At 39.1% G+C, this 27,453-nt stretch overlaps 5 protein-coding genes across 8 annotated transcripts in view; 3 read left to right on the top strand and 2 right to left on the bottom strand.

The window, feature by feature from the left end:
* LOC105692882 (teneurin-a) overlaps nt 1–4,575 on the top strand; it is a 451,510-nt gene extending 446,935 nt beyond the window's left edge. For all 3 annotated transcript variants that reach the window (XM_048655887.1, XM_048655888.1, XM_048655889.1), the window contains one exon: nt 95–4,575. In XM_048655887.1, coding sequence (XP_048511844.1) covers nt 95–1,056 — 962 coding nt within the window. In that variant the 3' untranslated portion in view covers nt 1,057–4,575. The remainder of the gene's footprint in view (nt 1–94) is intronic.
* On the bottom strand, nt 4,526–6,002 carry LOC105692878 (tetraspanin-9-like). Its single transcript, XM_012412381.3, has 6 exons — nt 5,617–6,002; nt 5,351–5,533; nt 5,103–5,273; nt 4,948–5,037; nt 4,768–4,887; nt 4,526–4,702 (listed from the first exon to the last, which is right to left on the bottom strand). Exons 1-6 carry the CDS (start codon nt 5,815–5,817, stop codon nt 4,619–4,621), a joined length of 849 nt encoding a protein of 282 aa, XP_012267804.2. The 5' UTR covers nt 5,818–6,002; the 3' UTR covers nt 4,526–4,618.
* Nucleotides 6,003–6,018: 16 nt separating this feature from the next.
* LOC105692880 (DNA polymerase delta catalytic subunit) lies at nt 6,019–12,810 on the top strand. Of its 2 annotated transcripts, XM_012412389.3 has the most exons (15): nt 6,019–6,209; nt 6,419–6,524; nt 6,658–6,684; nt 7,192–7,303; nt 7,540–7,712; nt 7,799–8,061; nt 8,134–8,360; nt 8,452–8,618; nt 8,692–8,937; nt 9,019–9,321; nt 9,409–9,879; nt 9,953–10,359; nt 10,453–11,106; nt 11,171–11,278; nt 12,409–12,810. In XM_012412389.3, the coding sequence occupies exons 1-14, from the start codon at nt 6,160–6,162 to the stop codon at nt 11,265–11,267; spliced, it is 3,303 nt and encodes a 1,100-aa protein (XP_012267812.2). In that variant the 5' UTR covers nt 6,019–6,159; the 3' UTR covers nt 11,268–11,278; nt 12,409–12,810. The 2 variants fall into 2 exon arrangements, with proteins under 2 accessions (XP_012267812.2, XP_012267813.2); XM_012412390.3 differs by lacking the exon at nt 6,658–6,684.
* LOC105692881 (ADP-ribosylation factor-like protein 1) lies at nt 11,302–13,605 on the bottom strand. Its single transcript, XM_012412391.3, has 5 exons — nt 13,425–13,605; nt 13,176–13,275; nt 12,977–13,093; nt 12,800–12,911; nt 11,302–12,600 (listed from the first exon to the last, which is right to left on the bottom strand). Exons 1-5 carry the CDS (start codon nt 13,426–13,428, stop codon nt 12,391–12,393), a joined length of 543 nt encoding a protein of 180 aa, XP_012267814.1. The 5' UTR covers nt 13,429–13,605; the 3' UTR covers nt 11,302–12,390.
* Nucleotides 13,606–13,645: 40 nt separating this feature from the next.
* The window catches only part of LOC105692865 (ankyrin repeat and BTB/POZ domain-containing protein BTBD11), a 27,798-nt gene continuing 13,990 nt past the window's right edge, over nt 13,646–27,453 (top strand). Inside the window, exons 1-2 of the mRNA XM_048655892.1 lie at nt 13,646–14,348; nt 24,093–24,408. Coding sequence (XP_048511849.1) covers nt 24,170–24,408 — 239 coding nt within the window. The 5' untranslated portion in view covers nt 13,646–14,348; nt 24,093–24,169. The remainder of the gene's footprint in view (nt 14,349–24,092; nt 24,409–27,453) is intronic.

Raw genomic sequence — 27,453 nt, 5'->3', positions numbered from 1 at the left:
CGCCATATTTTTTCTTTGACTTTACTCTATACCTCCGAAATGAGAAGTGTCAAATAGTAGTTTCAGTTATCATTGGATACGATTTGCTTTTCAGATCATTTGACGTGGCTTTCACATCTCGGGTACAATTTGAAGAATCTTGCCCCTCAGCTCTTCCCAGAGGAACTTCCAGGCGGTCCTGATGGCTCGTCATTGGGGCCGAGTAGTTCGATATTTGGGTCCAAAGACAGAGTCAGAAACCTAGGAGTGCGATCTGGTTTCTTGGCATATATAGCTCAGAGGCACTCAGGGGATGCTGCGAGTTTATCTGCACCCCCTCGTTCTGCATTAAAGAAAGATGCCAGTGAATTAGTACCGAATCGTTTAGGTGCAGCTTCTGATCCGCCATTCGGAAAAGGAATTCTTGTATCTCGAACGGCTGATGGCCAAGCTGTAGTATCAAGTGTCCCAGCAGCCAACGCGATATACAAAGATGTTTTTACATCCGTTTTCAACAGATCTTACTTCCTACCGTTTACGTTCGTCGTTCACAGCGCTCAACAGGACGCTTTTTACTTTGTCAAGGAAGAAATTGAGAAAGCAACTGAAGATTGTGGTCAGTTGAAGCGTCTAGGTGGTCAGGTAAACACGACTCTCCACGAAAACGAAAACGGAAGTGGTAGCAGTTCATTGACCGATGTTAAAATCCACGGTACTAGTGCCGTTGTAAACTTACGATATGGAACAACAGCTGAAAAAGAAAAACAACGGCTCCTTCATCACGCTAAGACCACAGCGATACGAAAAGCTTGGCACAGAGAAAAAGAGGCGTTGCAAAGTAACACGTTAACGACTGTAGAGTGGATGGTTACGGAACAAGAAGAGATACTTAAAGTCGGTCACGCATCAAATTACGAAGGTGAATACACCCACGACGCACAAATATACCCAGAGCTTGCGGAAGACCCTTACAATATAAGATTTGTGAAAAAGGCTGCGGATTCGTCTAGCAAGAAACGTCGTAGGAGGAGAGGTACTCCGGCCTGCAAACTTTGGTGGTTGGATCCATTCTGCTAAAAAGTTGGAGGTAAGGGAATCATTCAAAGAAACTCACGCTCCAAATTAATCTTTAATGACAGCCGAATCTGTCAGTGAACTGAATAAGAAAAAGCCGCTGTACGCTCAGCGCTCTATATGCACACAGATTAAAAAAAAAAAAAAAACTATCAACAAAATTTTATACCAAAGTCTATTTGTGTATTTCAAAGATGCCAAAACACTAACGTTATAAATAATACGTATAATAGGGTGTAGTGGAAAGAGTTATAAGAATTGAGTGTGGGGTCTATATACCTATTTAAATATTCGTGCCGATATTAAAAGATTTAACTAACTGTCTGGTTACAATTTTATTGTTGCCAATAAGTTTGTGAATTCATCGAAAAGCGGGTTGAGAGTTTCTTTAAAAAATAAAAATCATTTAATTAAATAATCATATTAATGAAAACTGAACAAATGAAGTTGGAACGGTCAAGAAGATGAAAAGGATCACCTGTTGATTTCAGTACAGGCGTATTGATAACGATAAGAGGATGAATCAGACCTGACGTAAATGAATAATAATGTATGGATACCGACAATGTCGGAACCTATAAATTACCGTACATGAGAAAAACGTAAAAATAAAGAATAAAGAAACATTATTGAACGTAAAATATGTAATATACCATAAATAAATTTAAAAGAAGCGAGAAAAGAAAAACTATAACAAACAGTAAACTGCATTCATACAAGGTAACTAGGAATTTAAGGACAATTATTCTCACGGCCATTTATTGTTGAGGCGGGATGAGTGAGAAAACCTAGTCAATATATAGCTTTACATCGGCATATTTAAGCTAGTAGAGTAATATTATAGCGATATTGATGCGCAGCATTTTTAAAATGACATATAATTGTTATTTCAGAAAATGAGGTGACATATCGCTATACACTGTAAATACCTATACAATATTTTACTATCGTAATTGGTAAATGTACAGGTGTTACATATTATTATATATACATATTAAACCGACATACCTACTATGGTACATATTATACGTATAGGGGTAACAATGAATGAATTAAAAGTAAAAAAACATTTAATTGAAAACACACAAAAAAAAGAAAATAAGAAAAAGTAAAAAAAAGACAAACAGAGCGAGAATGACTGAAAATATATAGAACTCTCAACAGTGAATGGCCAGGACGAAGGAAAGAAGAAGGGAAAGAAGATGGAGAAAAATTGAAAGAAGAGGGGTCGGTTGGTATTTGTTATGTGCGCTAGATCTAAAATAGGGCTACTCTATAAATGGACGTTGCGTTATCAATTACCTAATTAATTAATTAATAATAAATTAATTATATATTAGATAATCTTAGGTGTGTGCAGATGGGTGTGAACTGATATAGGCGGGGTTGTATCATAGTGGTGCTTTCTCGGGTGGAGAATCGGTGCAATGCTTATATACCTATAGTGATCGAGCGAGAGACAGAGCGAGAAAGCAGATAGCGAAGCTAACATATTTTTAACATGAATGTGTCGTACCCTAGAGCTATAGTGTCAGCAAGTAAAGGTGTATCGAAATTTTTTTAAAATACCGACAATTAGGTAGCTACCAATGAAAGGAACGAATGCGATCATACGAGATTGAATACATAATTATAAACCACATTATCGCAATACTATAAATTACGTGCGTAACTTTCACGAATGCGTATAATTGATACGTATCATACATACGTACATGCATACACACATACACATATACACACATTCATACATACACACATACATGCATACATGAAATACATAAATACATGCATATATACCTAACTTCATATATTTGTGCTTGCTGGAATATAAATAAACACACGATATGTTTTATGTTTTACATCATAAAATATTAAATGTATACCTAAATTAATATACCATCGCACGTGTGGTATAAAAAAAGGAGGAGAAGAGAAGAACATAAAATAAACAAAATAAGAAAACACGTACATATTGTAACTAGACATGATGTACCCCAACCCAAAACCCGAACCGCGTATATTAACGTATTTAAATATATTAGCATTCATAATATATTTCGTTTGCCTGCATTGAGGAAACCATACTCAGCATATTGAATATAATTAATAATAAACTCACCATTCAACGGGGAAAATAAGGAAAAGAATAACGGATGGGTAAAAAAATGAGAGATGTAGCTGCGGATCATCCAACCATTGTAATGTCTGCATATAAATGGCTAACTATTATTAATTATTTAATAATAATTACCATTAAGTGTATAAATAGGATTAGACATGCTTTGTAATGCATTTTTAAATTACCATTGAATTAAATAACATCGTTCAAAGCATAGAGTATTTTTTAAATATCAAGTGTCAAATTATATACACAGCGAGATATCATCGCCCTAGTTGATATGGAAATGGGTGAACAAATGCGTCCGCTTCCAAACCTATATTGAATTTGATCACTTTTTAACTTCCATGAAGTTCGTCTTGTTTCATATTTAATTGATCGTTATTATAGTTTGTTATTTTGAAGGAAAGGAAAAAAAAGATAAACTAAATAAAATCTCCAATTATTCTCTAACAATGTAGAAATCGAACAGAATAGGGTGGCCTATTATAGCTAGACCCTGGTCCACGTATACTTGATTACTAAAATAATGGATTAATTAATTAATTAATTAATTAAAAGAATAATGTTAAGGGAGCTGATTCGAGGCACAGCTCGGCTACGCTATAGCTACGACCACTACCTAGGTAGATTACGCTATTTTGCCGCTGATCTAATTGTTTACTGTCAAGTGTTGCTGTAAACCTAAACTGATATATGATATTATATTTTATTTATATATAATCTAACGAACTGTATTTATTGTAAATAGTCACGATGTTTGCTATGATATAATATATCTGTAACTGGATGGAATCTGCCTGATCTGCGCCCAGCCCTGTCCTTCACAACTATAGACACTATATGGAAATAAATCTTGAGTTTATGTGACAAAGGAGAAAACAAAAAAAAATTGAAAACCCAAAAACGAGAAATGAGATGAATGAAAAGATAATATAATTAATATACCTATAATTACACCGATGTCAATACACTTCACGTTTTTGTATAACGAATATTGCAGACAGCAGCTGATCACACCATCAACGCATAGCGGCGGAATTCATCGGATAAAATATTTTGACGATGTAATGACGATATAATTCGCGACGCTGATATTAAGTAAAAAGAGAAAATGGGGGGAAAAAATTCATATATCTTTCTTAAATATTCATAAGTTTGGGTATCACATACTACATAAACAAAATAAAATAAAATAAAAACGTCACACTAGTAAAAAAAATATTGTGTTCTCCGGAACCTACACTAAAAATCGCTGCCACTGCCATACGGCAAACAGTGTCACGACCCAACCAGCATGTCCAATAACTTACAATATATTATTATAAGTATAATATATTAAGTGTTTTCAGAAAATATATGATCTATATATGATAATAAATACATAACGTTTTACATTATTTGTATTTCACTTGTGATTTACGTTGACCTATGCATTATAATTCACGATTTCATGTTGCTTCCTGTAGGAGGCCTGTTCCACTTGTACCTCTTGCACACTCCAACTGCCAGAAAAATACCTGCAGCCTATAAAAGGTACACCTATTTTATAATACCCACGCAATTGACTGAAACTTATTTTTCAAACACACCAGAATCATTGCGATGAACAGTGCGGATACCGCCACCGCATGGACATTGGATTTCAGAAGAATAAGAGCCCGTTTCAAACAACCAGATTTATAGGCCAGGTCCTTGTTCATTAACAGACACTGAAATGCCCATGATTATGGTCAACATATTTGGAGAATAATTTTCAAAAAATCTATTACTTTCTCAATTGTCGAAGAGCAACAGCTTTGTGGTATGTTCATGTGATAAATAGCCCAGTCTTTGTAGGACCTGATTCCACAGCATTGAAGCTGAAATTTAATCGTAATCCCATTAAAATTGCAGTTGAATCCGATAACTACTGTTGAGATCTTACATATTGATGGGTATTATCCCAGGCTTCAGTAACCCAGTCAAGAGAGTGGTAGTTAACTATCGTGTTGAGCATATCCTCGCGTATTTTCTTCATAATTTTATCGAAAAATGAGAAGCTCATAATAGCGCAAATGAAAATTATGCACAGCGACGCAATGTGGCATAATATGTACTGCAATTAGAAGAATTAGCGTAATTGATCTAGCCTCAGTCATTTTTAAACTAAAATCCCCTCTGGCCTGCACTCACGATGATTAAAAACTTCTTTCTCTTTTTCACTATAGCTATAATTCCTAAAAAAGCTACCATGGAGGTCAAGAGACCGACGAAGAGTAAAATCGTTACAAATAGCCGCTGACCCACAAGTCTAGACATTAATTTACTGTCAGCCAACATCCATATCGATATCACCAGTGCTGTGATACCTGAAAGCTGTGAAAATGTACGGAATTATCAATTGCCTCATGATTTTACTTGAGAAAATCCCAACGGTAAAATATCATCGTCGCGCTTACAAATGTTGCGCCATTAATGCATAGAAAGGAGAATTTCAAGCATTTCTTTGGTAGTTGCTTGTAGGAAAGCGAAAAACTAGGTATGCCGAGGAATTGTCCTTTTTTAGCGCTTGGTGGCAGCGATTCATCGCTCTCCGTAATCTCCTCGTCGACACTTTCGCTTTCGGTTTCATCGTCGGTGACTGCTTCTCTACGTTTCATTATAGTTTAATGCATAATGTAAATTTAGCGACTTATTCATGACAGGGAATCGTCAAACTGTAAAAAAAACGCGCGCATAATGTTCACATCTCGTGTTGGCGATAATTCAAATTCAAACGTCAAACCACAGTTGCATTATGGGAAAAAAGCTCTGAAATGACAGCTAGAGTCAGCTACTGTTGGGAATCAACACTACTTACAAGATTCCGTCTACGGTTTTCGCGCCACATTACATACGTTTACTCCGACAAGTCTATTCCTGTTTGCAAAATAAGTGCGCGTTGTTGAATAATAATAAATTAATAATCAATAAATCAGTATCAAGTGCGTTTGAATATCATTATGAGTAAAAAGCCCTTCTTGGGACCTCCAGCCAAAAAACATAAATTCAGGTAAATTAACATACATGCTTTAGATGAGGTTATGCCGTTGAATGTTATGCTGTTTATGATTTTGTATCACAGCAGTGCCAAACATATCAAAAAATACTTTTAAAAAATCGTTTCGCTCCAAAACGAGTCTTCCAACACGAATTTCAGTTAGAGTTCCAAATCTCTATTATCCTGCTTTTACGTACTAAGGCTGAGTGTTTCACAAATAGGGTGGACAATGAAGATGACGAGTATCCAGGAACATTTGAGGCAGAACTTGCTACTATGGAAGACTTTGAGAACGGATCCCAAGGTTTCAGTCAGCCTTCCGAAGAGGTAAAATCCATTGTGGTCAAGGAATGACAAGAAACAATAATCCATTCCAGAATTTCAGAATCTCAACTGATTACTATACTTATTGAAAATTATCTAATTCCTCTCAATAACTTTTTGCCCTATATTCTTTTAGCCTGAAGAGGCTCATGTACAGACCAAAGTAAGTTGCATTTGGTTTGACTTTTGCATTAGCTGCCACAGATCATTTGGTGCTTATCATGCTTTTTCCACTTCACAGGAATCGTTTGTTAGATCTAATTTCTTGGCAGTCATGATTCAAAATTATAATTCATGTATATTAAACACCAATTCCACAGCACTTTTTTACATTCCATGCATATTTCACTTGTAGCATATTAACTTGTTTCGCACATGTGACTGACTGGTGTTTTGTTTCATGACGATAATAATATTTGCAGCATCATAAAATAATGTGTGTTACTTCGGGCATGGCTCTGTTATTGAAACGTGGCATTATGCATTTAATTGTCAAAGTATGTACAATACACATTCCACAATGAATCTAACATGGGTAATGAACACAATAACTTTTCATCACCATTCATCCCTCACTATTTTCAGGCCTGCAGTTAAACTAATGCCTCTTACAATTGCTCTTGAATTGTTAAAATAATGATTTTAATGATCAACCAAAAATCTTATGCAGGGTCCGGATCAAGAAAACACACGTGCCCAATGGGGTCGACCGGCTCCTCCATTACTTGATCCAAACAAGGATTCACTCACTTTTCAGCAATTAGAAATTGATCACTACACAGGTAATACTAGTCCAATTCGATAATACCTCTATTTGACAAATTGAAACGCATTACAGTATTTTGCAAAGTAAATATATTCTTAGGTATACTAAAATTTTCTGATTCCACTGAACCCCCTGACCTAGTGAAGGCTTATCCGAAGACTTGTGTATCTCGTAACTTATAATTTATGTCTTTGAATATCTTTTTCAAAATGTTGTAATAACTATGAAGTTGAGAAGAAAAGCTTATTTCAGGACAGCCACTGGCTGGAATGCCAGGGAGCCAAGTGGGGCCTGTACCAATTATGAGAATGTACGGAGTTACCATGGAAGGAAACTCTGTTTGTTGCCATGTCCACGGATTCTGTCCTTACTTTTTTGTAACTGCTCCTGAAAAATTCGTGGACTCTCATTGCAAACCGTTTAGAGTAAGAATTGTATCCTAATGGATTAGATGATGTACTGATGTTTCATATATATATTGTCCTAATCACAAACATTTCATTTTGATTAGGAAGCTTTGAATAAAGCTGTGATAGCAGACATGAGATGGAATCATGAAAACATTCGAGACGCAGTACTAGTAGTGGAGATGGTTGAGAAACGATCTATTTATGGATATGCTGGAGAGAACTTAATTCCTCTGTTAAAAATAACAGTTGCCTTACAAAAATTTATTGCTGCGTCTAAACGTTTATTGGAAAAGGAGACTATTTTTCCAACTTTTCAAGATCACGTGTATCAAGCCTTTGAAAGTAACATCGAGTTTGATATCAGGTATATACCGATATCCTGTTCCTTTTCAATTTCGTTCTTCAAATATAGCAATTCATAACATTTGAATTCAAGGTTTATGGTAGATACTTCAGTGGTAGGTTGTTCTTGGATCCAGCTATCACCTGGTAAGTGGAAATTACGAGGGAAACTAGGACACCAATTACCTTTGACTAGCCGCTGTCAATTAGAAGTTGATGTTGCTTGGGATGCCTTCATTGCTCATCCACCAGAAGGAGAATGGGCCAAGGTTGCACCTTTTAGAATACTCAGCTTTGATATTGAATGCGCTGGACGAAAAGGTGATGACTGGCAGCTAGAAGATTAGTCTTAGATTCACGCTTTTTCTGTGCTAGAAACTAAACATTCAGATTTTTTTCAAATTTTCCTCAGGCATTTTTCCCGAAGCCAATCATGATCCGGTTATACAGATTGCAAACATGGTCATAAGAAATGGAGATAAGGAACCATTTCTACGTAACATATTCACATTGAATACATGTTCAAGTATTGTCGGATCACAGGTATTGTGTTTTTCAAAGGAAGATATCATGCTAGAGGTACGTTCCATATTGTTTAGTACAGATAACCTTCCAAAATTTTACCCCGCCTAATAACGTTCTGTTTTTCAAGGAATGGGCAGACTTTGTTAGGCAGTGTGACCCTGATGTTTTTACTGGCTATAACATAAACAACTTCGATTTTCCGTATTTGTTAAATCGAGCACAACACCTGAAACTAAAAAACTTTAGCTATCTTGGGAGGATAAAAGACATAAAATCTGTGATCAAAGATCAGGTGTTACAGAGTAAGCAAATGGGTAGACGAGAAAATAAACACGAAAATTTTGACGGCAGAGTACCATTCGATTTATTGCTGGTAAGTCTTTTCTTTGTGAGCCTGATTCATGTCACATAAATTTTCATAGCAATGATAAAACTTTTGTGAATATTCCTTTAGGTACTTGTAAGGGATTACAAATTACGTTCATATACATTAAATGCAGTCAGTTACCATTTTCTGCAAGAACAAAAAGAAGATGTTCACTACAGTATTATTAGCGATTTACAAAACGGCAATGCTCAAACCCGCAGAAGACTTGCAGTTTATTGTCTAAAAGATGCTTACCTACCTCTAAGGCTACTAGACAAACTCATGTGCATGATTAACTACATGGAAATGGCCAGAGTTACCGGTGTTTCACTTAGCTGTTTACTGACCAGAGGACAAGGAGTTAAAGTAGTCTCACAACTATTACGGAAGGTGAATACCATTCGTATGAGTATTTGTATATTTGTATGTTTGCATGATATTTTGTATCAATGCTTCATCTCTATGCTTTACTTAAAGGCACTTGAGAAAGGCTACGTAATGCCAGTATACCAAAGTCAAAACAGTGATGAACAGTATGAAGGAGCTACAGTAATAGAGCCTAAACGCGGATACTATAGCGATCCAATTGCGACATTGGATTACAGCTCTCTATACCCAAGTATCATAATGGCTCATAATCTCTGTTACACGACGCTCTTACCTCAGTCGACTCAATATAAATTAAAACTCCCTGAAGAAGAATTTACACGGACACCAACCAATGCCTTGTTTGTCAAGTCAACCGTGAGGAAGGGGCTTCTTCCAGAAATCCTGGAGAATTTGCTGACAGCTAGAAAAGTTGCCAAAACTGAGCTGAAGAATGAAACTGATCCGTTCAAAAAAAAAGTGTTAGACGGGCGACAATTAGCGTTAAAAATCTCCGCTAACTCCGTCTATGGATTTACAGGTGCTCAAGTAGGAAAATTGCCTTGCCTGGAAATATCTAGCGTGAGTTTTGTGTTAAAGAAAGAACACCCATATTTTTTATTCACAAAGTAACTATAAATCAATATCTTTACAGAGCACCACTGCTTACGGTCGTACAATGATAGAGCGCACTAAACAAGAAGTGGAGCAACGTTACCGAATTGAAAATGGGTATAAACACGATGCGGTTGTAATATATGGTGATACAGATTCTGTCATGGTAAAATTTGGCGTAAAAACTATAAAAGAAGCCATGGAACTTGGAAAGGATGCTGCAGATTTTGTTTCGGCCAAGTTTATCAAACCCATTAAACTAGAATTTGAAAAAGTCTACTTCCCATATCTTCTGATTAACAAAAAACGATATGCAGGCCTATTGTTTACAAACCCAAACGAATATGATAAAATGGACTGCAAAGGACTGGAAACTGTGAGAAGAGACAACTGTCCCCTTGTTGCAAATATGATGAATACCTGCCTACAAAAGTTGCTTATTGAAAGGTAAGCCGAGCTAAGCTAAACCCTACCAACCTCTAATTTGTTCTTTGCTCTATTTTCACAATCTGTGGATGATCAATGATTAATTTTTTATAGAGACCCTCAGGGAGCGACAAACTACGCAAAACAGATAATAAGTGATCTTCTCTGCAACCGCATCGACATCTCACAACTCGTTGTAACCAAGGAACTAACCAAGACTGATTATAAGGCTAAACAAGCTCACGTAGAGTTGGCGGCAAAAATGAAGAAAAGGGATGCCGGGACAGCTCCAAAACTCGGCGACCGAGTACCTTATGTGTTCATATCCTCTACAAAAGGAACTCCGGCTTACCAAAAAGCAGAGGATCCAATTTACGTCCTTGAGAATAGTATTCCGATTGATTCCAATTATTATCTGGAAAATCAATTATCAAAACCATTGTTGAGAATTTTCGAACCAATCCTTGGAGACAAAGCAGAATCTCTTCTCCTCAGGGGAGAACATACACGCACTAAAATCATAGCAACTTCTCGTGTCGGTGCCCTGGCTGCCTTCACGAAAAAGAAGGAAACTTGTATAGGATGCAAGGCAGTTTTGAAACCCGACAGAGAGCTCTTGGCTCTTTGCGAACACTGCGAAGTTCATGAATCTAAACTTTTCCAAAGAGAAATGTTGGAAGGAAGAAAATTGGAGGCGAAATTTTGTAAATTATGGACAGAGTGCCAAAGATGCCAGGGAAGCATACACCAAGAAGTGTTATGTACAAGGTGAGCATACTTTTCATTGTGCACCGTGTTTTCATGCATAATTTTTGCTTTATGATTGTTCCAGTCGAGATTGCCCAATTTTTTACATGAGGAAAAAAGTAAGGATTGAACTGGATGCACAGGAAAAACGAATTGATAGATTTGGCATTCCAGCCTGGTAGAGAAGTTCAAGGTATTATAAAATCACACACCTGGTTTTCATATTCATACGTAACTGCCTATTTATTACATTATTAAATACTATAATATAAGAGAATGGAATATTACAAAATTTTAAATCATACATTAAATGTATTTTGTATTATGTATGCAGTTTCTCCATGGTTAAAGTCATTCGCCTTTATAATATATTATGATTCTCTGATTAGGCCCAACATATGTACGCATATTGACCCATAGTCATGTTGGAATATTAATTTGTATCTCATTATCCAAATCATTGAAGATTTATTCGATCTTTCTCTTTGATATTTGTGGTGTACTAATTTCATAATAATATCGTATTCTATTCCAAGCATCAACCCCAACACTGAGCACAACACACAACGATCACTCATTAGTGTAAAATCTTTGGATTCAACTAATGGTCATATGCTCATGCCGGATCACGTATCGAAGTTTTCAATATTAAACAATTCTCTCACCTTATTCCTTTATAAAAGCATTGCTTATCATTACAACCAGCCAATCAATGTGATCACTATATTTAATTATAAGATCAAGTGCTTCATGTGGTGTACCTTCATTTTAGATGTGATTTACTTATTTCACATATCCCGCTGTGAATTTTTATGATACATTCGCTCTTTGGTGATTCGGTGAATTATATAACTCGTATTAAAGTTCTGGTCTTTGTTGAGATATTTTTTGATTACTCATGAGTCTGTACAATAGTCTGTACAGTTTTAACAAATGTAAGTGAACCTTATTATTTGATGATAACAATTCAGGACTATTTTGTGGATTGTTGTCATGGAAAAACAATTATTGCCATTCACTCAGCTTTCATTCCCTGTTTTAAAAATGATGAGTAAGAGCAGATTAAGGGAGGCTTGTAGGATTTTACCATTCGTCCAAACAATTTACCAAATTTATTCATGTTATCTATTTCTTTGCACTCTTGGGGAGGGATGCGGAGAATGTAAAAATATTTCAACATAATAAATAAGTATCAAAATCTAAATGAGGCATCTTGCACCACACGAAGACACTTCGATCAGGTGACAGTCATATGACTAGTCTTATAATAAGGCTCGAATGATGTAAGCTTTGGATTAACGTCAATCATTTCCTACTTTGCAGTGCATTCGATAGCCAGTCCATCGCCATGTCCAGTCCTTCTCCTTTGGTTGCTGACGTTTTGAATATTTGAAATGTTCTGTTTTTCAATGCGTCCAAACCAAGAGCCTGGTGGACCTCAGCTACACTCAAACACCCGGCCATATCTTGTTTATTCGCCAGGACAACGAGGATCGCCCCCTGCAGCTCATCCTCCTTCAAGAATTATCAAAAATGTTAGCTTATTATAGTTTTCAGAAGCTTCCATGCCATCAAACTCGAACTTGGCTGATTAAAAATATTGGAAGCGAATCAAAATCAAATGGCAGTCATATGAATTGTCTTGATATGATTTGGAAATGTTTTTAATTTTATAGTAAAAAAAAAAAAAAAAAATGTTTCGAACCATACTTACACCTAACATGTAAATCAGCTCATCTTTTGATATCCCTATTCGGTCTCTATCTGCTGAATCCACCACGTAAATAATTGCATCTGTGTTAGAGTAATAACATCGCCAGTAAGGTCTGAAAGTGACAATTTTCAGTATCATTTGGCATTCAACCGGATGGTAATGGAAAACACTTCATACCGTATACTTGTCTGACCACCGAGGTCCCAAACTTGAAATTTAAGATTCTTGTAAGTGACTTGTTCAACGTTGAATCCTATGGTTGGAATTGTTGTCACGACTTCCCCAACCTGTAACCTATGAAATGGTGAGACAATTCAGACGTAGAGTTCAAACCTCAATCAAGCAAATAAGAGGTAGTATTAGCCAAGGAACCAACCTGTAAAGAATTGTGGTTTTTCCAGCGCCATCCAAACCGAGAATCAAAATGCGCATCTCCCGACTACCAAGCAAGTTGCGAAAATAACTTAATAACCCTCCTGCATGATTAAAAATTAAGCATATCTAAAAATCATCAATTTAACACAAACGACAAAACCGACAGCAACAATCAGGCCGAGTTTGTTTATCTTAGAACTAATGAGATGACGTGTTCAGCGAGCAAATATCGCCGCCGAAGAATACTTACCCATTTTCTAAATGAAATATTTCCAAATCATAAAATTCAACGTTTCAATAATCCTTGAACAATCTCGATCAAACTTCAACGATCAGGAATTGTATCCCACTCTTGTCATTCACAAACACCCAGCTGCTTTTATTGCTGCCTCAAATGCCGACGACAGTAATACGGCTGCTTTTCTGAAAATGCCTTTTCCTGATAACTTGAAGTTTGACGTGTTCCTGTGTCACCAAAGCTTCAGTCCATTTAAAAATTAAAACCCCAAATAAACAGGTCCGCCTCAGACTTAATTTCTCCCTAAAGCTTTTATTGCTGATAAATCCGAGGGAGGGCGTTGCTAATACTTTTTGTTTAAATAAACCGAATGCTCGAAGCCTCCTGGACCAAACTGGGATGCTGCGGAGAGCCCTCTGTTGTAAGTAATTGACAGATCTGCTTTAGAGTCGATCGAACAATGTATATCGATAAGACTGTGAATTTATCTTTGAGAGCAGTGTTTGAAGCCACTTTGTTGTTGCGGGATATGTGATACTGATATCTATGTATTACGGAGAGTAAATCTTCGCGAGTTTAATTTTCGTGTGTAAAGTTCATTTATAAATACGAATTATGAATGAAAATATATATCAGCACGATTTAACGCGTAATTTCTATAAGGCAAAGTTTTGTGAAAGTTTCTCTACAACGATGTTATACGATGAAGTTTTGTGTTGTGAGATATACGTACGATTATAATACATCTTGCAGATCAAATTTTTTGAATATGAATTACAAAATAACAATGAAAACGCATAACTGTTTCCTAAATATATTTAAACTCAACTACCAACGTTTCATCTCATTTCGTATATGATTGTAGCATGTGTCTAGAAGATAACGTGGAAAAACGTATACTTCTATTTCCACCTGCAGCACGCTAAAAATATGAGTGTAAGAATTGTTAATCTTTTATCAAGTTAATCATTTAATTTATTTATCCACAGTTCCGCATATTATTCTCCAATTATGCATGCATATCACCAAATTTATACTATTCTATTAGAAAAATTATTAAAGACAATTGGTCTAGAAGCTATCCCCATAAAAATTTGCGATTAAAGAGACCCTATGCGGTCTATATTATCCCCTGGGATTATGTTATAATGGACTGACATTGAGAAGGCCGTCAGGAATTTGTGGTGCAGTAAAAACATTTTTTTTATATATATACTTGCTAAACGGATACGTTAATATTTTCGAATGGAATAATCTTACGTTCCGCTATTAAAATTCAGTCGTATATCTAATTACAAAGTGCAGCTGCGCGCCAAACAGCACGTTTGACTCGCATTTAGTCCATAAAGATATCGGCACGAAGTACATACTACCACCTTTCCGAATGGTTTTTTTTCACAAGTTTTCATTCCCTCCAATTCAACGATTCCTCATTTTGGTGGGTATTTTATTGTAATTTTTTGTCCTTTTTTCATTGCCATCTCGATATTACCGAAGATGTATCGTGTTCGGTTCGCAACCCGATACGTGATCCAACGATCTTTGATATCCATATGATTATGTTTACACAGAGAGGTGGATGATCTTCAGCACAAAGAAAAAATAAACCTCTTTCGAACGTATACCCACATCATTCTGAGGGTGGTGCAAATTAGGCATGTATTTTGCCCGTGAATTACCGTGTACCTACATATTTCATATGGATAAGACAATACAGAGGAAAATTAAAAAGTTAAGATAATTTCTTTCCAAAACTTCACAGCTGAGAAAAATTTATTTTTCATTTCAAGTCATTAAAAATAGTCAACTTTGATCATGACAATCGTGTACACCGATGTTGACTGTTGCGTACTTCAGACACCCGTTAAAGGAGAAGCACTATCAGACGCGGTTTTGACCTGTACGTCAAAATTGTGTTCGCGCGCCTGAATCAACAGAAGCAGGTCTTCAGACGATGAAGGAGAAGATCGGTGGTGTTCGCTCATAAATACGTGATTTTTTTTTACCTTATACCTATACCGAAACACGATGGGGATAGCATGAGCACGATTTTCTCCTTCGGTGTACATGTTGCAACACTTTTAATACCTCTTTTTCATTTTGACAATCTGACCACTGGATCGCGTTCGCGTTGAAATTGAAAAAACAAAAAATGCAAAAGTAAATTAAAAAACAAAAAAACACTGCGTAAATTTGCCTGCGTTTTACCCGGTGCATACTTAAATGTATTACAGTATTAATTCATCCTCGGGACAACCTGCGCCTATAAATGTGTTAATATACATAAATAAGGTGTATAACAGAACGGCAAGATTGTTGCAGTTTTTCAGCTAAAGGACAGATTAATTACACAGCTCTAAATCCTTCTCGGACCAAACCCGGGTATCTGTTTATACTACCGGTAGTACAGTGTGACGAGGGGGCGATGATCGGAGGGCAAAAGAGGGTCGCTCTCTTCAAGCCTAAGGTCTTCTATATAAGTGTGCGTTAACCGTATTTATACCTACCTACCTGTGGACGAAATGGATGGCGGGTATAGCGTGGCCCTGATGGTCACCATTGAAAGTGGGGAGTCACCAACACAGAAGGGTAGAGAGGGGCAGGTATATAAAATATAGGTTTTCGTTTGGGCAGCCCTTGGAATGCAGTGGCCGCAGGGCGGACGGCTCTGTACGGCTCTGTACGCGCCTGATGCTGCCACTCCAGCCACCGCGATCTCCTCTTTCCCCCTAACTGTTTAGGTATAGCATTATGTGGTATATAACGTCGAGTCCTCTCTGCTTGTGTATTTAGAAACACGACGGTATATATACACGTAATGTGTGTCGGTACCGCGGGTATGTGTGTACAGAAAACTAGTATATAAGAAGACGCGGGGCTCCGCGGACTCCGCGGGTTCCCGGTTTGCCGTCCTCTTGGTACCCTACATCCCGCGACGTCTCGTGTCTCGTGTCCCATGTCTAGTGGCTCGTGGTCCCGTGGCTTGTGGACCGCCGATAACTACACGCGCATCGCGGATCAACGAAACAAAACCGTTCGCTCGATTATTTTCTTTTTTTGTTTCAATACGTTTTGTTTTGTTTTTTTTTTTCTCTTTATTTTTCTTATCTTCTTCCGTTTTGTTTTTTTCTTTGACGGTAGATTTCGGGTGCCGTTCAGTGAACCTGCTGCCGCGGCATCTCTGCGGAGCGGATAACAGAAAGAAACTATACAACCGTGGGCGCGTGCGTCTTATTTAGAGAATGAAAGAGAATCGCTGTAAGCTCAAGTTTTCATGGAGGAGAATTTATGGATGAAAAAAAAAAGAAAAGAGAAATCCAAAAAAAAAAAAAAAAAAAACGAAATAAAAAGATGAGCTAACGAGAGGGGATGTGTAATCAGACCGTCCTGTTGCACGAGCACCAGGGTAGCGCAATCAACGTTATCCCTTTACGGTTTGTTAGCTATATAGGATACGAAGAGTATACCTATAGCCGGATGACCGGTGGTCAGGGCATTTAAATTCAGTCATGACATCCCCCAGCGTGTGCACTGCGGTGCTGCGATGTAGTTTGGAGTTTGCTGATCTCTCTTGCAAGTTTGGACTTTAGTACAGCGCGGTATAATACTTCTGTGCCGAAAGTTTATGCATTAAACCAGTTGCCGAAACGAACTGCTGTAATCTCCATCTTGTAATTTATTTGACTTTCATGGTTTAAACATGAATCATTATCGACTTGTAAGGCATTCATCTTTGTCGAACAAATGCTACGCCCGCAATAAGTTCCTTCCTTCGTACGTACCGCATGTTTTCGAGAAAATCCACGATCCCTATCTCCTCTTCCCTTTTATACCCTGATAAAACAGATCCTATACACGAGAAAAAAAAAGAAACACCCATCGTCTGAAAAACAATCGAAATAAAGTTCGGATTCTGTTGAAATTTATGGGACATTGATATCGTTGTCTGTAAAAAGTACAGAGGATCAATTTCGATCACATCCTGTTGTAGGTTCAGGATCACTTCTAGACCGATGTTGTCCGCTTTTTAATTAACGCATAATTAGGCATGGAACGGCCCACATCGCCGGTGTATGTTCAGGTTTTGGTACCGCGTGATCGATAGTCGGAATCCGGCAAGAATCAAACCTAGTAAGACTATTCGTACGTACGTACATACGATAGATAAGGTCAACAAAGTCACAACCTAAATTCCATAAGTTATACAAGTCGATAACCGCTGCACGCGCGTCAAATACATGTACATATGTATCCAACACGTGGGGTACACATTGTAGGAATAAATTATCATCGAATCCATCGTGTAACGTGGAATCTTATGTCATTTGATATGAATAAATAATCAATAAACGTAAATTTAACGCTGTCAATTCATGCATGCCTCTACTGCTATGCATGCACTGGCAAATCTAATATCCTCTTTTCCGTATACCTGTTATTTGAATTTTTTAATCTCCCAACCGGCTATTCCACATGTTACTACTCAGCTGCTGTATACTTTTATATGTAGATTTAGCTACATATTAATCGTATGGGTAGACATTCGTCGAATTTTATTTAATTCTAGTTATCCGAGATATATGAAGGATCGACGTTTCAAATGCAAATTATTGTGCATGTATAACACCATACGTATACTCGTATAGCGTGTGTATATTTGCGACCCGCGAGAATTTGTAGCGATGGGAGAAAAGAAAGAAATGAAAATTGACATCGTGTATATACCGTACATACGTTATACCGTACCTTATACCGCGTATACGTACATTTATAACCACGCATTTCGACGCTCTTTGATATATACGCGACCTCAATTTTGTTGAGAAAATAAAACGATACACACATACCTATATGATATAAATTCACCGAGAGTCCGGCAGGCTAGTTTATACCATATAGTCCGCTGACCGGTACTCAAATCACGTTTTTACTACATGCATACGGTTATATGTTTTAAAATCGATCGATATACATAAATATTTATCCAGTTCACTCGATAACAGTAATTCCATTCCATATTGTACGCATAAGACTTCAATGATACAATTTCATTTGAGATTCTTTATCTTCGTCCAAATCGGTATCATATCACGCGATTTGCAACATAGATCTCATAGTGATATAATTTACGAGTGGGCTTTCTCGTTTTTGGCAACATCGATGGAAAAAAATTTCTGTCGATTCGATCTGCACGAATTTCGTACGGTGGTATAAAATTTTAGAATTATACGTATGCAGGGCCCAACCTGCGGCAGATTTAGTTGAATTTCTTTCTTTTTTTTTTGGCGTCCTGCAACGGCATGAGCTGCAGCAAAAGACAGACGTCCACACGGGCGTTCTCGGGGTTGTCAGCAACAAGTTTCTGCAACGTTGCTCACTTGAACGGTACCCACGCGACGCGACGAACCTGACCAACCTGACTTCACCGTCCAGTTGTAGATATAAAGCTCATATACACGAGTTGTTGAATGTTATATACATGCAAGTACGACCCAGCCGACGAAAGTCGCCGCGACGTAAGTAATCCACATTGTATACGTGCTGTGCAGTTCATACGCAGTGTACAACACGAACTCTTTATATGAATCAAAGGTATGCGCATAGATACGACTTTTGTAGCGATCACCTACTTCAACTTCTGGCGAAAGGGGATCTCTGCGGGTTCCACCGTCGCGCAGCGTCGCGACGCTAAGATTGTACGTAGAGGGAAAGAGGGAGATATACTTGTACGTATGTAGTATGTATGTACGTACACGTACACGTATGTATGCCGATCCCGTGTCACAGATCGGTGATCCTGAACCTACATATATATCGATACAGCTACCGCACCGCATGCTGCAGCAGACGCGCACCAGACAAGATCGTTAACAATCCTCGCAGCTCGATCCGCTTGTGCCAACCAAAAGCTTCCAGATCGTTGAACCCGATTTCAACATTTTTAAATCAACGCGAATAAATTCACGGAGATCCAAGAATTTCGGAACGTTGGATCTATACGCGCACAAATATCAATTCGAATGACCGACAGTACAAATATCGAATACTCCCCGTAGCCAGCGTCTGTACAGTGATTGAAAAATGAGTCCAAACCACAAAGGGAGCAAAAAAAACCAGAGGAGAGAGTACAAGGAGAGAGTACGAGCAAAGAGAAAAAAAGAGGCACACGCAGCAGTAGCCATAAACTTCAATCGAAGACGAATAAATCATCCGAGGATAAATCAATTCTTAAATCATACCCCTCGCGTGGGTGGCTGCAACATCCTGTATCGAATTCGGGTCCTGTACACGAAAGGAAAAGAGAACAAACGAAGAGGGATAGCGGGGAATATAAAATCGCCGTCAAAGGGCCAGTCGGGAGTCGGTATGGGTGACCCGTGAGCATCGGGAACAAGTTCAGGGGCCTTAGGCCTCCAGGGGGCGTCGAAGGAGCCGAAACGATTAGTAAAAGGGCGACGAGGGTGACGAAGGGAGCTGCTTTGGGAGGGGCAACGCCCTGGTATTTCCGCGAGGTCAGGCACCTTGGCGCCTCGACACTCCCCCCCGTAAAACCCCTCCGACGCGCTACACCCGGGATAGGTGTATCCGTACACACGTCTCTCATCTCATACGGTGTTACTACTCCTGCATCTTTCTGATCTTCCTCCAGTTTCGTGGGAAAAAAATATTCGCCGTTTTTCGTTACTATTGCAACTGCATGCCGATTGTGAGTAAAACCTCTCGGCTGCTGTACATCGTACGTGTTGTACGAGTACGTTGTGTACGAGGTGTACGTAAACGCCGATGGATCGCCGATCGATATCGCGCGATCGGAAGCAGCTCTGCATCCTTTTTTTTTCCTCACCAGCTCGAGCTTTCCTTTTTTTTTTCTATATGTATACGTAGTTATACCTGTATGCCTCTCTCGCCGAAACTCCGAAGAAGCAGGTTCTTAATTTGGTAACCAAATATAGAAAAAAAATTCAGGTAATTACCCAGAGCCCCCGGATGATGGCTGTAGATGAAAGGAGGAGGTAGTCGATAAGGAGGAGCAGTACGTCATTTTGGTTACTCGTACAGGTTTGATATAAAACCGTATCAAACGAGTACGATGTCGTCGCGCATGAGTTTTCAAAGAATTATCAAAATTTTTTTGACTCCGCTATTTTATTTTCGACTCGCTTTTCGCAACCCATTTATTAGATTCCAACTGAACCGCATTTGAGGATAAGTTGTCGCGTGAGAAATGACATAGTTTTCATTTATTTGAATTTTCGTTTATTCCAAAATTGACGTCGGTATTTCTTATTATCCGGCAGGCGTCTCGGTGTTCCGAACTGCACGTTGTGTCACGATTTTCGAAGTGATTTGTTATACCGATACAGCGAGAAGAGCCGCATGTACAATACCCTATCTCCTACGTTTGATCATTCCGTGACCTTTTGGCAAGGAAAAGCTGAACCCCCGTTGCAACTAAATGTTATGCAGCAGGTATATACCCTATACAATAACCATAAGTATACAACCTTACGGTGTACCACAACGGATATTCTGGTAAAACGGATTACGGTCCTCTATGCAAAAATAATTTTATCGCTATCGAGCCTTATTTGGAAATAATAAGCGTTCCAAATTCTTTTTCTATCGAATCAGAGTCTGAAACTCAACGTAATGGATCGGTGCGAAGAATGTCAGTTCCGAAGTGCGTTGAAATCAAAGTCTTCAAAGCTCTCCTTCTCGATATCCCGTTTGCAGTATCAGGTTTATAATTATCATATATTCGTTAGCGAATAATTCGTGTTACCCCATTCGCATACATTATACATTATTCTTTTTTCGTCGTTTATCTGCCGAACTTTCTTGGCTCTCTTGTACGTAGGACGACGAGAAAGAAAAAAAAAAAACAGAAAAAAACACGGTAAAAATTTTCTTCCACTGGGCTCAGAGATGTGGAAGAAATTTATGTGGTAAGATCGTTCGTCGATAAAAGCGCGATATCGTATAGAGGTCTATAGGACCCAAAAGACGAAGAGAGCCTTCACTTGCTCGCAGAAGGACCCGCGAGTTGTGGGTCCTGATCACGGGCGCTGGGCCTTGAGGGCCCCTTACGTGCAACGCGTATTTTATACGATATACGCGGTGTACAAGTGTACAACATACGCGTGTATATCTACTCGCGACTTACGCATGATCGTTGTACATACCTTGCGCACATACATATGTATATACCTTATACTCCGATCCTCGCGTGTTTTTTCAACCCGCGCAAACCCGTTCGATAATTTTAGATGATGTGATTACTTTTATGCAAATTTACCAAACTAGTTATTACGTCCCGCGCACTTTTCGTTCAATTTAATACTGAAAAATTTGATAATTTTCAGATCCTTCTTCACTACGCACGGTCACATTACTCAGGATTTGACTTGGATGTAGAAAATCTTCTCGCAAATTATTCATCTCGATTTTTAAACTAGTTGCACTAGCAGCACACATTCATACATGCAGTATATTCAACTATACGCCAGAAATATCAAATAATCGAAGAAACGAACAAGCAGAAGCAATCGACGGTTCAAAAATTTTTAGCGTACATCATGGTACAACTAAATAAAATCACTGGCGTACGTGCAACGTGTATCGTTAGAGCTGAAATGACTCGATCTCGGTCTCTGCTGTAGACTCGTCGATATATCATACCGTAAACCTATATAATAAGTACGAGTTTAAGTAGGCATAAATCGTCTTTCCTTCGAAGCGTGCAGCAGCAGGAGCAGCATCGGCAGCGCGCGGTACGATAACCGTACGCTCTGGACCGGGAAGTGAGTTGGCCTAGCTGGTGACGGGCCAACGTTGCTTCGCATAAGATTCAACGTTACAGTTCCCGTAAGGTTTCCCTTGTGCTTGTCAGAGTTCATCGAAGAAATGATAATATTGTGTAAGGTAAAATAGCGCTGTCGAGGATGTCGGGGGTTGGTTATAACACATCTTATAAGGTATACCTATCCCGAGTATCTGCACAGTTTGCATAATATGATAATACATATATGTGTATATATAGAAATTGTGTTGACGGATCGTGAGATAAGAAATGCTTTCGGAGTGAGAAAGTATATAGTATACGTGGATGTATACTTCGTTCTTTGGTATCGTATTGCTAAGAAAAGATGAGCAGGGGGTCACGGTTCGTACCTCATTGTTATTCACATGATACACATATACAAAGAGCAGTTTCGCCCTATGTTGCATTAAGAAATTCAACCCACTTCACACGATGGTATGAAATCCCGCGTTTTAATTGGAGCGGCAATTAACCAGATGACTCGTTAATGACCTTTCGAATCTGAGAAATCGTCCCATTAGCGATTACACTTTCTTCTTTCATACCATTTCTACGAACTGACGAAGTGCAGCAGCGTGATATTTCTGCATTTGGAATGCACGTATACACGTAGTATACGTCATGCCGACGTACGCGGCAAAATTTATTCATGCCCGCGCGAGAATCGTCGACTCGTCGGTTACGTTTTTTTTTTTTTTTTTTTATTCAGCCGTTACGAAAAGCATCGCGTCGTCGCTTCGGCACGTGCGACGTGTTTTGACGAATGTTTTACAAGAGATTAAATAAATGATCTCGTTAAACGCAACACCGTCATACCGCGATCCTGCACAGATCCCCCGAGCATCGCGTTGCTTTGGGAATTCTTGTACATCTATAGTCACGGATTTGCCGCTCGAGCCGTACCGCGGTCCAAGGGTAAAGGATCTAGTCACTAGCAGTCTACAGCCTGTAGCCTGTCCACATTCCTGAGTGTAGTTCTCTCTTGAGAGATTTAAAAAAAAATGTCGGAACAACTGCACAGGCACCACCGAAGGCTTGACGCCATATTTATACTCTCGGCGCGGCGTCGCGACGCCTCTTCCCGCACACATTCGTGCGGATCGAACGGATTAAGAGAAAAAAATCACCGATCTGTTTTGCCTCGTTATTTTTCGTTCGTCATCTTTAAATTAGTCGATCATCGTCGACTCTATTGAATGAAAATTCTAACGTGGATTATAAATCGACGTCGAAATCGTACAGTTAACCGATATCGGAAATTATAGCCGCTGCGGCAGCACCGACGAAGCTGTAAGGATGTTGAATCTCCTTATAAATATAAATCACCCGCAATCTATTGAGTTATCTTCGTAACCGTAAATCTCAACAATTTGTATCGGTGTTGTAACCAGGTAATAATCTTTAATCGAATTACACCGGTAATTAAATGGAAGCGAATTTTTTTTTTTTTTCAACTCTCATTCGAAGCGAGCCGCAGCTGACTTCTGCGGAAGCGATCTTGAAATCGAACCAGCAACGCGCTGCGCCACCTTTCTCGTCTCTCTTCATCATTCTCACAGTTTCTTCTCCCCGTATAATTTCAGCGTAAAATCATTTCTACAACAAACTGCGGTTAGCAGCTGCGACGATAAGCGGCAGCTGCTGTCGACTTTAACATCCCTTATTATCGACTAATCACACGTATTATACACACCTATCTGGCGCAGTGTGAACCGAGAAATATATAGAAATATGTAAAAACATTCGCAACGCAACACCCGTTTGTTATTCAATCTAAACGCGAGGCTCGAGGAACGCTCGAAACGGTTATTACAAATAACTCATCCCAACAATTTTCTTTAACATTTAATCCTTTACAGATTCCTGGACGCTGCATTCCCGGCGGGCAGTGGCTGCGTTTCGAGTTCAATTAACAGATCCGGACAGGGCGGTGATAATGGAACTAAGTGCCGGACAGCAGCCCCTATTTCTTGGGAACAGTGGCGGCGGAGGTGGAACCGCGGTAACGCCAACGTCGGTAGGAGTCGTCGCGACGCAGCCAACGTCCCCCATGGTACAAGGGGCGGGAGGGACCAGCGTCGTCGTGACACCGGAACACGGTTACGGGGCTCCCCTCGGTCTCGCTACTTGCATATCCGACTCTGGACATGAGATACTTCGACCGAAACCGCGACGGTACGTCAATGTCAATGTCGCAGTTCCGTGTATCACACCTCCTCACTCCGCGTTCTTTCCCCCTAATAATACACATCATTCCACACTGTGGGTGTCTTTCGTTTCCTCAACCACACATTTGTAACGTCTACGTGTCTTGACTCGAGGCATATAATACGCTCTTGTGTATTTTCTCCATTCATTTCTTCGGCGCTAAGATCGGAGGCAGCGCGCGTGATCTGGTGACCCAAATGCCCGACACGCAATGAAACTTTATATATCGGGTAAATAATATATGATAATATCTCTCAACCGGCGTATGTAATGTTCAGGAAAGTTCGTGTTTCATACGAATTCTCTCATCAAATTGACTACGGCAATAATCTCATCAATTTATATATATTACGAATATATACAGGAGTCTAGGTTACGGGTATGTACCACATATATAATACACGAGAAGCAAGCTCGTTTTTTTTTTTTTTTTTTTTTTTTTTTCTATCAACGTTACCGGACCACCTTTACTGTACTAAAAACTAAACCACACGCATCAGGTATACGAATGTACTATGTATGTACGAATACAGGCATGGAAGCGGCGAGCGAAATCTCGAAGAATCGCTGAATGCGATCGAACTCGGCATAACCCTGAGGCTCGATGCCACTCTTCTCTTCGGTATATCAATAGGGTGATACATCAGCCGTGTATAACGGTAGCCCCAGTTAAGAACGAAGGTAATTGCTCGAGCCGGTATAGTTATCCCTGCTCCATCGGTTATACTGTTATAATGCTTGATTGAAACTCGGCATCGCCGTGGCCAACATTTTACAACTGCATCTTTTACGTACGCACGTACTACCTACGTCCGCGTGCACGATCGCTACCTGCCACTATTACGTGCAACACGAATTTCGCAGCATCCCAGAAAGATAATAGAAGTAACGCCTGTATATGACGTAACGGGTGAGGCAAAGCTGGAACGCGGGACGAGTGAATAAGAGAATAACGAGAGGATAAATAAATAAAACGAGAAGCCAAAAAAAAGTTTATTCCTCACTCCGATCGAAACCTGATGCATAAAATAGGTCACGGTGATTTATTTTTTTCTTTATTTTCGTTCGCAGTAGCAGCTGCGAGAAACTTGTCGCCGCTGCAGTTTGTTACTTTTAAACTTGATTTCGCGAATCTCTCGCGACCGTACAGCAGCCAAAACTTTGCAGGTGTTCTCATCGCGTAGGAAATTGTCAAGGGTTATAATAACTCAGCTTTCATTGTCACTATATCGTTCGGGTCGATTCTATTTCCCAACAGGCGTACGGTGCGTATACCTAGCGTAGTGTAATACTCCTAACAGTGTAAATTCTTGCATAAGTAGTATTTTAATTAACTAAAATTCTATGGTTGAATTGTACGTATTCATATAGAAGCTTTTCAAGTCCCTACAAAATCAAATAAGTTTAACATACAAATGTTGAGGGTACAGTGAAAAGTATATGGTAGTGGTGAAAAGTTCCTCGTCAATTTCAGTCTCGTGGTTCGTCCCACTCCCATTCGTTGCCCATATATAGATATACGAGGTGTACACAAGTATAACTTTAGTCCGGGAGGCCGTTCACATGGGAAACATCAAGTTCACGATTCATTATTAACGCGGGATGACATTTTCTTAAGAATTTCACAATTATATACTCTCTACAACAACGTTGTAATCCCATAAACATCACACTTGCCCGATCCTACACCTGCAGGGCGATACAAAGGAAGCAAAAACTCATACCTTGGAAATGCGTAATAAATCGGAACGTCACAGTTTGAAATAATCTGCAAATCGTTATTGCACGGTATAATTCACGCAACATCATATCATGGACTGAAAATATCCCACAAGAGCAAAGCGACCGACCATTTCGGTCTCGTTGCAATTTTCAATTTCTCCTGATATAATCCTGACAAACCGATTCTGATTCATAATTCACCAGTTTTCTGTGCGAGTATTGCATATGCGAGAGAGGTACGAGGAATACCTCTAATCTCTAATTTCAACCGGTGATCGTGGATGTGAGGAACCGAAGGAGGGAAAGATACAAAGCTGGGGTATACGAGCGCTAGTTAATGACCGTAATTAGAGTCAGCGTTGCTCGACTGATCTCAGCCAGAAATGCCGGCGGCTTCTACAACCTCATGCCCATTATGTTCACCTGCATATACGTATATATACGGGTATGTGACGTGTATCTCACCACATGGGATACCATCGCTGTACGTCGGTGTACATATACAATATATATTTATACATTTTATACTTATCTCGCTTGCTCTCGAGCAACCGCGACGGTGCAGAAGCGCCTGAGGATTCGTCCAAGTATACATATGTATATACGAGGTGGAAAAGCGACTCATGGGTGGATAATATGCGCACGGACATTCCTCGGTTAATACCTACATGTATACATGTAACATATCGATATATACGCAAGTAAAAAACATTCCCAATAGTCGATATGTATGCACAGATAATTTTTAAATAATTGATGGAGTAAGGTGAGGGTACCGTAGAAAAATTTCAGACTCACGCGAGAAGATTAAAGATGAGTCACCGTAGGGATAGAGTTTGAACTCGTGCGAAGGTCGACAGGATCTGCCCTCGCGAAGTCGCGCGAGTCTAAAAGCTTTCTCAAATAGTCATTAATAATCATCAGTCGACGGTGCAGCGCTGGATCTTGATTGACGAATTAAATTGACCCCGGGAAGAGGGGTAATAAAGTAACAGAAAATTATGAGGGCATGTTGCGAATGTGTACAACGTCGAGGTGCGAACGAAAAAATAATTTTTTTTTCGCTCCGTCAGTTGAAGCGGAATCGAAATTATTCGGCGAGGTTCTCTCTTCGTTTCTTTTCGACTCCTTTATCGTAGCTCGTTTCGGACATTTTAATCAGATATTAAAATACCGGTAAAAATGAGCTGCGTGTCCGAGTGCGTGACGATTAGAGTCGTCGAGTTGATGGTTGTGAATGATTAGAGAGAATACGAGTATAAAAATGTCCGTGAAATTCTAGATCCTAGA

This window comes from Athalia rosae, chromosome 5, assembly GCF_917208135.1.
Source record: "Athalia rosae chromosome 5, iyAthRosa1.1, whole genome shotgun sequence".
In the NCBI taxonomy this organism is placed as follows: Eukaryota; Metazoa; Arthropoda; class Insecta; order Hymenoptera; family Athaliidae; genus Athalia; species Athalia rosae.
This window is presented reverse-complemented; position numbering and strand designations above follow the sequence as displayed.